Source organism: Cervus elaphus, chromosome 23 (assembly GCF_910594005.1).
Source record: "Cervus elaphus chromosome 23, mCerEla1.1, whole genome shotgun sequence".
Classification (NCBI taxonomy): Eukaryota; Metazoa; Chordata; class Mammalia; order Artiodactyla; family Cervidae; genus Cervus; species Cervus elaphus.
The window spans coordinates 39,708,895-39,721,179 of NC_057837.1; the positions used below are offsets into that span (position 1 = coordinate 39,708,895).

The following is a 12,285-nucleotide window of genomic DNA, read 5'->3' on the forward strand; positions in this document are numbered from 1 at the left end:
GACATGTAGAAACACATCACTTTTTATTGTGATGATATTTTTATGGGCACCTTTATAGGCTTCCCCAGTGGCTCAGTGGAAGTGAGAAGTAGATTTAAGAGACTAGATCTGATAGACAGAGTGCCTGATGAACTATGGATGGAGGTTCGTGACATTGTACAGGAGACAGGAGTCAAGACCATCCCCAAGATAAAGAAATGCAAAAAAGCAAAATGGCTCTCTGAGGAGGCCTTACAAATAGCTGTGAAAAGAAGGGAAGCGAAAAGCAAAGGAGAAAAGGAAATATATACCCATTTGAATGCAGTTCCAAAGAATAGCAAGGAGAGATAAGAAAGCCTTCCTCAGTGATCAATGCAAAGAAATAGAGGAAAACAATAGAATGGGAAAGAATAGATCTCTTCAAGAAAATTAGAGATACCAAGGGAACATTTCATGCAAAGATGGGCTCAATAAAGGACAGAAATGGTAGGGACCTAACAGAAGCAGAAGATATTAAGAACAGGTGGCAAGAATACAGAGAAGAACTGTACAAAAAAGATCTTCACGACCCAGATAATCATGATGGCATGATCACTTACCTAGAGCCAGACATCCTGGAATGTAGTCATGTGGGCCTTAGGAAGCATCACTATGAACAAAGCTAACGGAGGTGATGGAATTCCAGTTGAGCTATTTCAAATCCTGAAAGATGATGCTGTGAAAGTGCTGCACTCAATATGCCAGCAAATTTGGAAAACTCAGCAGTGGTCACAGGACTGGAAAAGGTCAGTTTTCATTCCAATCCCAGAGAAAGGCAATGCCAAAGAATTCTCAAACTACCGCACAATTGCACTCATCTCACACGCTAGTAAAGTAATGCTTAAAATTCTCCAAGCCAGGCTTCAGCAATACTTCATGGCAAAGAGATGGGGAAACAGTGGAAACAGTGACAGACTTTATTTTGGGGGGCTCCAAAATTGCTGCAGATGATGACTGCAGCCGTGAAATTAAAAGACACTTGTTCCTTGGAAAAAAAGCTATGACAAACCTAGATAGCTTATTAAAAAGCAGACACATTACTTTGCCAATAAAGGTCCATCTAGTCAAAGCTATGGTTTTTCCAGTAGTCATGTATGGATGTGAGAGTTGGACCATAAAGAAGGCTGATTGCCAAAGAATTGATGCTTTTGAACTATCGTCTTGGAGAAGACTCTTGAGAGTCCCTTGGACTGCAAGGAGATCCAACCAGTCCATCCTAAAGGAGATCAGTCCTGGGTATTCATTGGAGGGACTGATGCTGAAGCTGAAACTCCAATACTTTGGCCACCTGATGTGAAGATCTGACTCATTTGAAAAGACCCTGATGCTGGGAAAGATTGAGGGCAGGAGGAGAAGGGGACAACAGAGGATGAGATGGTTGGATGGCACCACCAACTCAATGGACATGGGTTTGGGTGGACTCCAGGAGTTGGTGATGGACAGGGAGGCCTGGCGTGCTGTGGTTCATGGGGTCGAAAAGAGTTGGACACGACTGAGTGACTGAACTGAACTGAGCTGAATGGCTCAGTGGGTGAAGAAGTCCGCCTGCAATGCAGGATGCACAGGAACATGGGTTCAATCCCTGCTTTGGGAAAATCCCCTGGAGGAGGAAATGGCAACCCATTCCAGTATTCTTGGCTGAAACATCCCATGAACAGAGGAGCCTGGCAGGCTACAGCCCATAGTGTTGCAAAGTTGGACATGACTGAAGTGACTGAGCATGCAGAGCAGTTAAAAACCCTAGTGCAGGGGGAGGAGCCAAGATGGCGGAGGAATAGGATGGGGAGACCACTTTCTCTCCTACAAATTCATCAAAAGAATAACTGAACGCAGAGCAAACTTCACAAAACAACTTCTGATCGCTAGCTGAGGTCATCAGGCGCCCAGAAAAGCAGCCCATTGTCTTCGAAAGGAGGTAGGACAAAATATAAAAGATAAAAAGTGAGACAAAAGAGCTAAGGACGGAGATCCGTCCCGGGAAGGGAGTCTTCAGAGGACGTTTCCAGACACCGGGAAACCCTCGCACTGGCGGGCCTGGGGGAAATGTTTGAATCTAGGAGGGCAACCTGACTGGGAGGGAAACAATAAATAAAACCCACAGATTACGTGCCTAAAAGCAACTCTCAGCAGAAAAGTGCCCCAGACACCCGCATCCGCCACCAGCAAGTGGGGGGCGGCACGGAGGGGAGTGGGTGGCATTGCTTGGGGTAGGGTCTGGGCCTGAGTGCCCTGAGGACAATCGGAGGGAGCTTTTGTGAGTTGCCAACTTGAACTGTGGAAGAGCAGGGAAGAGAGAGAAAATTAACCGGCCCGAACATGCTGCTGGCCGTTCGCAGAACAAAGGGACCGAGAAAGTCCAGAGAAGAGCTCGCAGACTGTGCACCGGCCCAGACCCGCCGGAGGCGGGAGCAGGTCGCGGCGAGACACAGGGCGCAGGCACCCGACCGGCGCGGGCGGGGACTGGGGCTGGGGACGCAGAGGGCAGAAGGCGCACGCACCCGACTGGCGCCGGCGGAAACCGAGATTGGGACCGTGGAAGGGAGTGGGCGCACCGCACCTGGGGAGAGTGCGCCTGTCAAGCTCCTGGCTGCCTGGACCGCTCTGACGGGGAAGGCACAAGAGCGGATGCAGCCTTTTGTTCCGTGCTTTTGTGGAACACCCGAGGGCTGGAGCTGCACACAGCGCGCGGCACGCTCCACATAGAGCAGCCGGGATCCTGAGTAGCGCAGACCGAGAAAGCAGCGCCAGCCTCTCCCCGCAGCACCAGCCCCTCCCAGCAGCGCGACAGAACTAGCTACCTGAATAAGAGTCCACCTCCGCCCGCCTGTGTCAGGGCGGAAATGAGGCTCTGAAGAAACCGGCAAACAGAAGCCAAATAAACAAAGGGAACCGCTTCAGAAGAGAGCAGTGCAACAGATTAAAATCCCTGTAGAAAACACCGATTACACTGGAAGAGGCCTGTAGATATCGAGAAGTGTAAGCTGGAACGAGGAGATATCTGAAACTGAGCCGAACCGACACTGACCGCAACAGCTCCAGAGAAATTCCTAGGTATATTTTTACTTTTTTTTTTGTAAATAAGAAAAAAAAAAATTTTTTTTCTTTTTTCTTTTTTATTTTTTCTCTTTTATTTTCCTTTAAAATTCCCTATTACTCCCCCATTACTCCTTAACTTTAATTTTCATAGATTTTTATGATTTTTTTAATTAGGGAAAATTCTTTTCTTTTTTTTCTTTTTTTCTCTTCTATTTTCTATTTTTCTTTTTCTCTTATTTCTTTTAAAGTCCTCCAGTACTCCTCTACTACTCCTTAATTTTCATTTTCAATACACTATAACCTTACCAAAAAAAAAAAAGAGAAGCCCTATTTTTTAAACTGAACTTCATATATATTTTCAAAAAATTTTTTGTGTGTGTTTTGGTTTTTGTTTTTAATATAGTATTTTTAAGAGTTTAATCTCTACTCTAGATTTTTAATTTTTGTTTTTCAATATATGATATAAATTGTGAACATTTAAGAATCCAATATTCAGTTCCCATTTTTATTCACGAGTGTGTTGATTATTCTCTCCCAATCTTGACTCTCCGTTTTCTACCTCAGAACACCTCTATTTACTCCTTTCCCCTTTTCTTCCCAATCCAGTTCTGTGAATCTTGGTGGGTGTCTGGGCTACGGAGAACGCTCTGGGAACAGACAACTGCGTAGATCTGTCTCTCTCCTCTTGAGTCCCCCTTTTTCTCCTCCTGCTCAACACTATCTCCCTCCTCCCTCTCCTCTTCTTCATGTAACTCTGTGACCCTCTCTGGGTGTCCCTAATGGGGGAGAATCTTTTCGCCATTAACATAGAAGTTTTATTATCAGTGCTGTATAGTTGGAGAAGTCCTGAGACTACAGGAAGAATAAAACTAAAATCCAGAGGCAGGAGACTTAAGCCCAAAACCTGAGAACACCAGAAAACTCCTGACTACATGGAACTTTAAGTAATAAGTGACCGTCCAAAAGCCTCCATACCTACACTGAAACCAACCACCACCCAAGAGCCAATAAGTTTTAGAGCAAGACATACCAAGCAAATTCTCCAGCAATGCAGGAACATAGCCCTAAACGTCAACATACAGGCTGCCCAAGGTGACACCTAACACATAGACCCATCTCAAAACTCATTACTGAGCACTCCATTGCTCTCCAGAGAGAAGAAATCAAGTTCCACGCACCAGAACACCGACGCAAACTTTCCTAACCAGGAAACCTTGACAAGCCAATCGTCTAACCCCACCCACTGGGTAAAACCTCCACAATAAAAAGGAACCACAGACCTCCAGAATACAGAAAGCCCACTCCAGACACAGCAATCTAAACAAGATGAAAAGGCAGAGAAATACCCAACAGGTAAAGGAACATGAAAAATGCCCACCAAGTCAAACAAAAGAGGAGATAGGGAATCTACCTGAAAAAGAATTTAGAATAATGATAATAAAAATGATCCAAAATCTTGAAGACAAAATGGAGTTACAGATAAATAGCCTGGAGACAGATTAAGAAGATGCAAGAAATGTTTAATAAAGACCTAGAAGAAATAAAAAAGAGTCAATTAAAAATGAATAATGCAATAAATGAGATCCAAAACACTCTGGAGGGAACCAAGAGTAGAATAACGGAGACAGAGGATAGGATAAGTGAGGTAGAAGATAAAATGGTGGAAATAAATGAAGCAGAGAGGAAAAAAGAAAAAAGAATCAAAAGAAATGAGGACAACCTCAGGGACCTCTGGGACAATGTGAAACGCCCCAACATTTGAATCATAGGAGTCCCAGAAGAAGAAGACAAAAAGAAAGGCCATGAGAAAATACTCGAGGAGATAATAGCTGAAAACTTCCCTAAAATGTGGAAGGAAATAGCCACCCAAGTCCAAGAAACCCAGAGAGTCCCAAACAGGATAAACCCAAGGCGAAACACCCCAAGACACATATTAATCAAATTAACAAAGATCAAACACAAAGAACAAATATTAAAAGCAGCAAGGGAGAAACAACAAATAACACACAAAGGGATTCCCATAAGGATAACAGCTGATCTATCAATAGAAACCCTCCAGGCCAGAAGGGAATGGCAGGACATACTTAAAGTAATGAAAGAGAATAACCTACAACCTAGATTACTGTACCCAGCAAGGATCTCATTCAGATATGAAGGAGAATTCAAAAGCTTTACAGACAAGCAAAAGCTGAGAGAATTCAGCACCACCAAACCAGCTCTTCAACAAATGCTAAATCTTCTCTAGACAGGAAATGCAGAAAGGTTGTATAAACGTGAATCCAAAACAACAAAGTAAATGGCAACGGGACCACACCTATCAATAATTACCTTAAATGTAAATGGGTTTAATGCCCCAACCAAAAGACAAAGATTGGCTGAATGGATACAAAAACAAGACCCCTATATATGCTGTCTACAAGAGACCCACCTCAAAGCAAGAGACACATACAGACTAAAAGTGAAGGGCTGGAAAAAAATATTTCACGCAAACAGAGACCAAAAGAAAGCAGGAGTCGCAATACTCATATCAGATAAAATAGACTTTCAAATAAAGGATGTGGAAAGAGACAAAGAAGGACACTACATCATGATCAAAAGATTAATGCAAGAAGATATAACAATTATAAATATATATGCACCCAACATAGGAGCACCGCAATATGTACAGCAAACACTAACGAGTATGAAAGAGGAAATTAATAGTAACACAATAATAGTGGGAGACTTTAATACTCCACTCACAACTATGGATAGATCAACTAAACAGAAAATTAACAAGGAAACACAAACCTTGAATGACACAATGGGCCAGCTAGACCTAATTGATGTCTATAGGACATTTCACCCCAAAACAATCAACTTCATCTTTTTCTCAAGTGCACACGGAACCTTCTCCAGAACAGATCACATCCTGGGCCATAAATCTGGTCTTGGAAAATTCAAAAAAATTGAAATCATTCCAGTCATCTTTTCTGACCACAGTGCAGTAAGATTAGATCTCAATTACAGGAAGAAAATTGTTAAAAATTCAAACATATGGAGGCTAAATAACACGCTTCTGAATAACCAACAAATCATAGAAGAAATCAAAAAAGAAATCAAAATATGCATAGAAATGAACGAAAATGAAAACACAACAACCCAAAACCTATGGGACACTGTAAAAGCAGTGCTAAGGGGAAGGTTCATAGCATTACAGGCTTACATCAAGAAACAAGAAAAAAGCCAAATAAATAACCTTACTCTACACCTAAAGCAATTAGAGAAGGAAGAAATGAAGAACCCCAGGGTTAGTAGAAGGAAAGAAATCTTAAACATTAGGGCAGAAATAAATGCAAAAGAAACTAAAGAGACCATAGCAAAAATCAACAAAGCTAAAAGCTGGTTTTTTGAAAAAATAAACAAAATTGACAAGCCATTAGCAAGACTCATTAAGAAACAAAGAGAGAAGAACCAAATTAACAAAATTAGAAATGAAAATGGAGAGATCACAACAGACAACACTGAAATACAAAGGATCATAAGAGACTACTACCAGCAGCTCTATGCCAATAAAATGGACAACTTGGATGAAATGGACAAATTCTTAGAAAAGTATAACCTTCCAAAACTGAACCAGGAAGAAATAGAAGATCTTAACAGACTCATCACAAGCAAGGAAATTGAAACTGTGATCAAAAATCTTCCAGCAAACAAAAACCCAGGACCAGATGGCTTCACAGCTGAATTCGACCAAAAATTTAGAGAAGAGCTAACACCTATCTTACTCAAACTCTTCCAGAAAATTGCAGAGGAAGGTAAACTTCCAAACTCATTCTATGAGGCCACCATCACCCTAATTCCAAAACCAGACAAAGATGCCACAAAAAAAGAAAACTACAGGCCAATATCACTGATGAACATAGATGCAAAAATCCTTAACAAAATTCTAGCAAACAGAATCCAACAACATATTAAAAAAATCATACACCACGACCAAGTGGGCTTTATCCCAGGAATGCAAGGATTCTTTAATATCCGCAAATCAATCAATGTAATACACCACATTAACAAATTGAAAGATAAAAACCATATGCTTATCTCAATAGATGCAGGGAAAGCCTTTGACAAAATTCAACACCCATTCATAATTAAAACTCTCCAGAAAGCAGGAATAGAAGGAACATACCTCAACATAATAAAAGCTATATATGACAAACCCACAGCAAGTATCACCCTCAATGGTGAAAAATTGAAAGCATTTCCCCTGAAATCAGGAACAAGACAAGGATGCCCACTCTCACCACTACTATTCAACATAGTGTTGGAAGTTTTGGCCACAGCAATCAGAGCAGAAAAAGAAGTAAAAGGAATCCAGATAGGAAAAGAAGAAGTGAAATTCTCACTGTTTGCAGATGACATGATCCTCTACATAGAAAACCCTAAAGACTCTTCCAGAAAATTACTAGAGCTAATCAATGAATATAGTAAAGTTGCAGGATATAAAATTAACACACAAAAATCCCTTGCATTCCTATATACTAACAATGAAAAAACAGAAAGAGAAATTAAGGAAACAATACCATTCACCATTGCAACAAAAAGAATAAAATACTTAGGAATATATTTACCTAAAGAAACAAAAGACCTATACATAGAAAACTATAAAACACTGATGAAAGAAATCAAAGAGGACACAAACAGATGGAGAAACATACCGTGTTCATGGATTGGAAGAATCAATATTGTCAAAATGGCTATTCTACCCAAAGCAATCTATAGATTTAATGCAATCCCTATCAAGCTACCAACGGTATTTTTCACAGAACTAGAACAAATAATTTCACAATTTGTATGGAAATACAAAAAACCTCGAATAGCCAAAGTAATCTTGAGAAAGAAGAATGGAACTGGAGGAATCAACCTGCCTGACTTCAGACTCTACTACAAAGCCACAGTCATCAAGACAGTATGGTACTGGCACAAAGACAGAAATATAGATCAATGGAACAGAATAGAAAGCCCAGAGATAAATCCACGAACCTATGGACACCTTATCTTTGACAAAGGAGGCAAGGATATACAATGGAAAAAAGACAACCTCTTTAACAAGTGGTGCTGGGAAAGCTGGTCAACCACTTGTAAAAGAATGAAACTAGAACACTTTCTAACACCATACACAAAAATACACTCAAAATGGATTAAAGATCTAAATGTAAGACTAGAAACTATAAAACTCCTAGAGGAGAACATAGGCAAAACACTCTCTGACATAAACCACAGCAAGATCCTCTATGACCCACCTCCCAGAATATTGGAAATAAAAGCAAAACTAAACAAATGGCACCTAATGAAACTTAAAAGTTTTTGCACAACAAAGGAAACTATAAATAAGGTGAAAAGACAGCCCTCAGATTGGGAGAAAATAATAGCAAATGAAGAAACAGACAAAGGATTAATCTCAAAAATATACAAGCAACTCTTGAAGCTCAATTCCAGAAAAATAAATGACCCAATCAAAAAATGGGCCAAAGAACTAAACAGACATTTCTCCAAAGAAGACATACAGATGGCTAACAAACACATGAAAAGATGCTCCACATCACTCATTATCAGAGAAATGCAAATCAAAACCACAATGAGGTACCATTACACGCCAGTCAGGATGGCTGCTATCCAAAAGTCTATAAGCAATAAATGCTGGAGAGGGTGTGGAGAAAAGGGAACCCTCTTACACTGTTGGTGGGAATGCAAACTAGTACAGCCGCTATGGAAAACAGTGTGGAGATTTCTTAAAAAACTGGAAATAGAACTGCCATATGACCCAGCAATCCCACTTCTGGGCATACACACTGAGGAAACCAGATCTGAAAGAGACACGTGCACCCCAATGTTGATCGCAGCACTGTTTATAATAGCCAGGACATGGAAGCAACCTAGATGCCCATCAGCAGACGAATGGATAAGGAAGCTGTGGTACATATACACCATGGAATATTACTCAGCCGTTAAAAAGAATTCATTTGAATCAGTTCTAATGAGATGGATGAAACTGGAGCCCATTATACAGAGTGAAGTAAGCCAGAAAGATAAAGAACATTACAGCATACTAACACATATATATGGAATTTAGAAAGGTGATAACGATAACCCTATATGCAAAACAGAAAAAGAGACACAGAAGTACAGAACAGACTTTTGAACTCTGTGGGAGAAGGTGAGGGTGGGATGTTGCGAAAGAACAGCATGTATATTATCTATGGTGAAACAGGTCACCAGCCCAGGTGGGATGCATGAGACAAGTGCTCGGGCCTGGTGCACTGGGAAGACCCAGAGGAATCGGGTGGAGAGGGAGGTGGGAGGGGGGATCGGGATGGGGAATACGTGCAAATCTATGGCTGATTCATGTCAATGTATGACAAAACCCACTGAAAAAATTAAAAAAAAAAAAAACCCTAGTGCAGCTTTCAAATTACATACAGAAATGAGAGTAAAGGAAGGATCAGTGTTAATAGCATCTGCAGAGTTGGGAGGTAACTGAGCATCTCCCCACCCACATGTCCTGACTGTATCCTCAGACAATCAGACGAGGCAGGTGGTGCTCCTAGCCGCTTTGTATGAAAGAGGAAACTCGCTCACTTTGTGAAAGTCATGTGGCTGGTAAGCAGTGAGGCCAGAATTTGACCAGAACTCGGGCTCTGAGCCACTGCGGGTAGTGATTAATTCTCACATCTTGCCTTTGTCATTTGTAGAGAAAAGGTGCAGAAGCCACAGTGGAGGAGGCTTTGTCACCAGTCATAAGTGAGAACACTAGTGAAGTGGAGGTAAGGCTTTTGAGGGCACTGGAGTGGTTGGTGCTCCCCTCCCCACCCCCATGCAGCTCACTCTTCTCCACCTGCACTCCTATGCCCTGTCCTCCCCAGGCCTCCTGCCTCCCTCTCCCAGTTCAGAGCTGCCTCCTTCCTTAGGACCTGCTCTACAGGTCACCCTTGATGACCGTTATTCCACTGAGATTAAGCCTTTTATTCTGTCCCCCTCACACAGCTCGGTCCTAGAAGTTACACTTTCTACTTTGATAATTTGCAACCATTTCAGTAGATAGACTCTATCTCCTCTTCCCATTTTCTAGAGAGGAGGCTCCTGATTTTCTTTATAAGTTTTTAGTGCTAATACTGATTCTAATTTTTATTATACTATTCACACAAGGGGCTTCTCTGGTGGCTCAGCTGTTAAAAGAATCTCCCTGCCATGCAGGAGACCCAGGTTTGGTCCCTGGGTTGGGAAGATCCCCTGGAGAAGGGAATGGAGAATTCCTGAAGAATTCCATGGATCCTGGTGGACTACAGTCCATGGGGTCTCGAAGAGTTGGACATGACTTAGTGACTGACACTTTCACTTTATTTTTTTTTTTAATTTTTTTTATTATTATTATTATTTTCATTTATTTTTATTAGTTGGAGGCTAATTACTTTACAATATTGTAGTGGTTTTTGTCATACATTGACACTTTCACTTTCAACGTTTCCTCAATGATGCAGTTAAAACATGGAGCCTGTATCAAAAGCCAACCAAGACCATTCATTTTCTGACCTTCCCAGGAAAACTGGTTCCCATCCTTACGAGTTTAGAGATCTCACTAAGAACATCTCCTTAAAGCCGGGCCTGGCTCAGGATGGTTCGTCTCAGGTGAGGCAGTCACGTCTGTCCCAGGAACAGTGTCATGTAGAGACGAGGCAACCACTAGTCCCTTAAGTTGCAGAGAATGAATGGGTTTCCCAGTTGGGTTTGTCCTCTCTCCTTGTTGCAGGACTCAGAAAAACTCAGTCAAGTGAGCAGTATGGTTTACATGGGTTACTACATCAGCCATAGGAGCTCATTGTCCCTGTCTCTGCCCGAGGACACCAGCAGTTTCCGCCCTGTCTACAGGGGCGCCTCCACTGCCTTCTGCATCCAGCTGTTTTTTATCGACGAGAAGTACGAAGCAAGGCAAGTCTTGGTCCCCAGCTCGTCTGCCGTGGGAAGAGCTTCTCCTGGCCTTGCTGGCCCCGTACTTTCATCTCACAGAGTCAGGGGTTTCCAAGCCTGGCTTCCCATCCTCATTTCTGGGGAGTTTTTTTTTTTTTTTTTTTTAAGTACAGATTCCTAGGCCCCATTTTCAGACTCCAGCCCATGAAATTCCAGGCTGCCCAGGGTCTGCGAGATCATACCTTCCCAAGCCACATGCTGCTCCTCATTCTCTAGAGTTAGCATTCTGGGGAGACTTGGGTTTAGATTGCCTAGGATCTTTTAGTTGCAAGTGATAGAAAATCCAACTGAAACTGGCTTTGGAAACATGAACAAAAACTGCCGCATAGAAGAAAGCATAATCCACTGGAAGGACTGATTTTCGGTGTGACTTGACCTGGGATTTGGATAACCCAATCACAGACCAAGCTTCTCTCTACCCTTCGCCTCTGCCGGTCCCATCTTCAGAGGAGTGTCCCCACCTGGGGCTACAAGAAGTGGCCTCAGCTTTGCACTAGAGCCAGTGAGGAGGACAGTGTGGTTTGGGCCCAGCTCTCGAAGTTCCATTGGGCCTGGTTGGACTGTGTGCTCTTTCCTAAGCTGATGGCTGGGGCCAGTACGTGAGGACAGCTTTGTCAGTTTCCTCATGCTCCCCACTGACTGGGGGCTGGAGTCTCAATCTGTGATGGGGTTAATGGGACACCAGACAACAACCCAGGCTGGCTGCTGGAAGGAGGAGGCCTGGTGCTGGGCAGACACTCCCGTGTCCACTGCTTGCTGCCCCCTGAAGTCTGGATATGGGCCCCTGCCTTCCATACCTGAGAGTCCATATCCCCTTTGGGGTGCCCACCCACTCGACATTCTGTTCACAGAACAGTGTTGAAGAAGGAAAGATTGGCACATTTTCATAGACTGGAAGGTTTTGGAGTATTTTTGAGATGACCAAGAGTGCCACTAGCTTCTCCCTTCTTGGAGGGTGTGTTTAATTACATCCCATTCTCCCAGCCTTGCTTAGAACCATGCTTTAACTTGGACATTTTTTCCTCTAGAGTTTTCAATTTCCTTGAAATTGCAATTCAACTGAAAGATTAAAAAGGGAAGCCTTTTTATTCTAACTATATTACAGACATCTAAAAAGCCTGTAAAAAATCCCTCTAGATCTGTTGCGTATATTTGTTTCCCCTTGCTCATGATAAGATAAGAAATGTGCTTTTTGAATTTTCAAACAGCAATTCGATGACCCATTAT

General features: G+C 42.3%; 1 protein-coding gene across 1 annotated transcript in view; it reads left to right on the forward strand.

The window, feature by feature from the left end:
• Positions 1 to 12,285, forward strand: part of CFAP61 (cilia and flagella associated protein 61) — a 242,944-nt gene that overhangs the window by 69,891 nt on the left and 160,768 nt on the right. The window contains exons 10-11 of the mRNA XM_043882897.1: positions 9,786 to 9,857; positions 10,841 to 11,019. Of these exons, the coding sequence (XP_043738832.1) occupies positions 9,786 to 9,857; positions 10,841 to 11,019 (251 nt within the window). The remainder of the gene's footprint in view (positions 1 to 9,785; positions 9,858 to 10,840; positions 11,020 to 12,285) is intronic.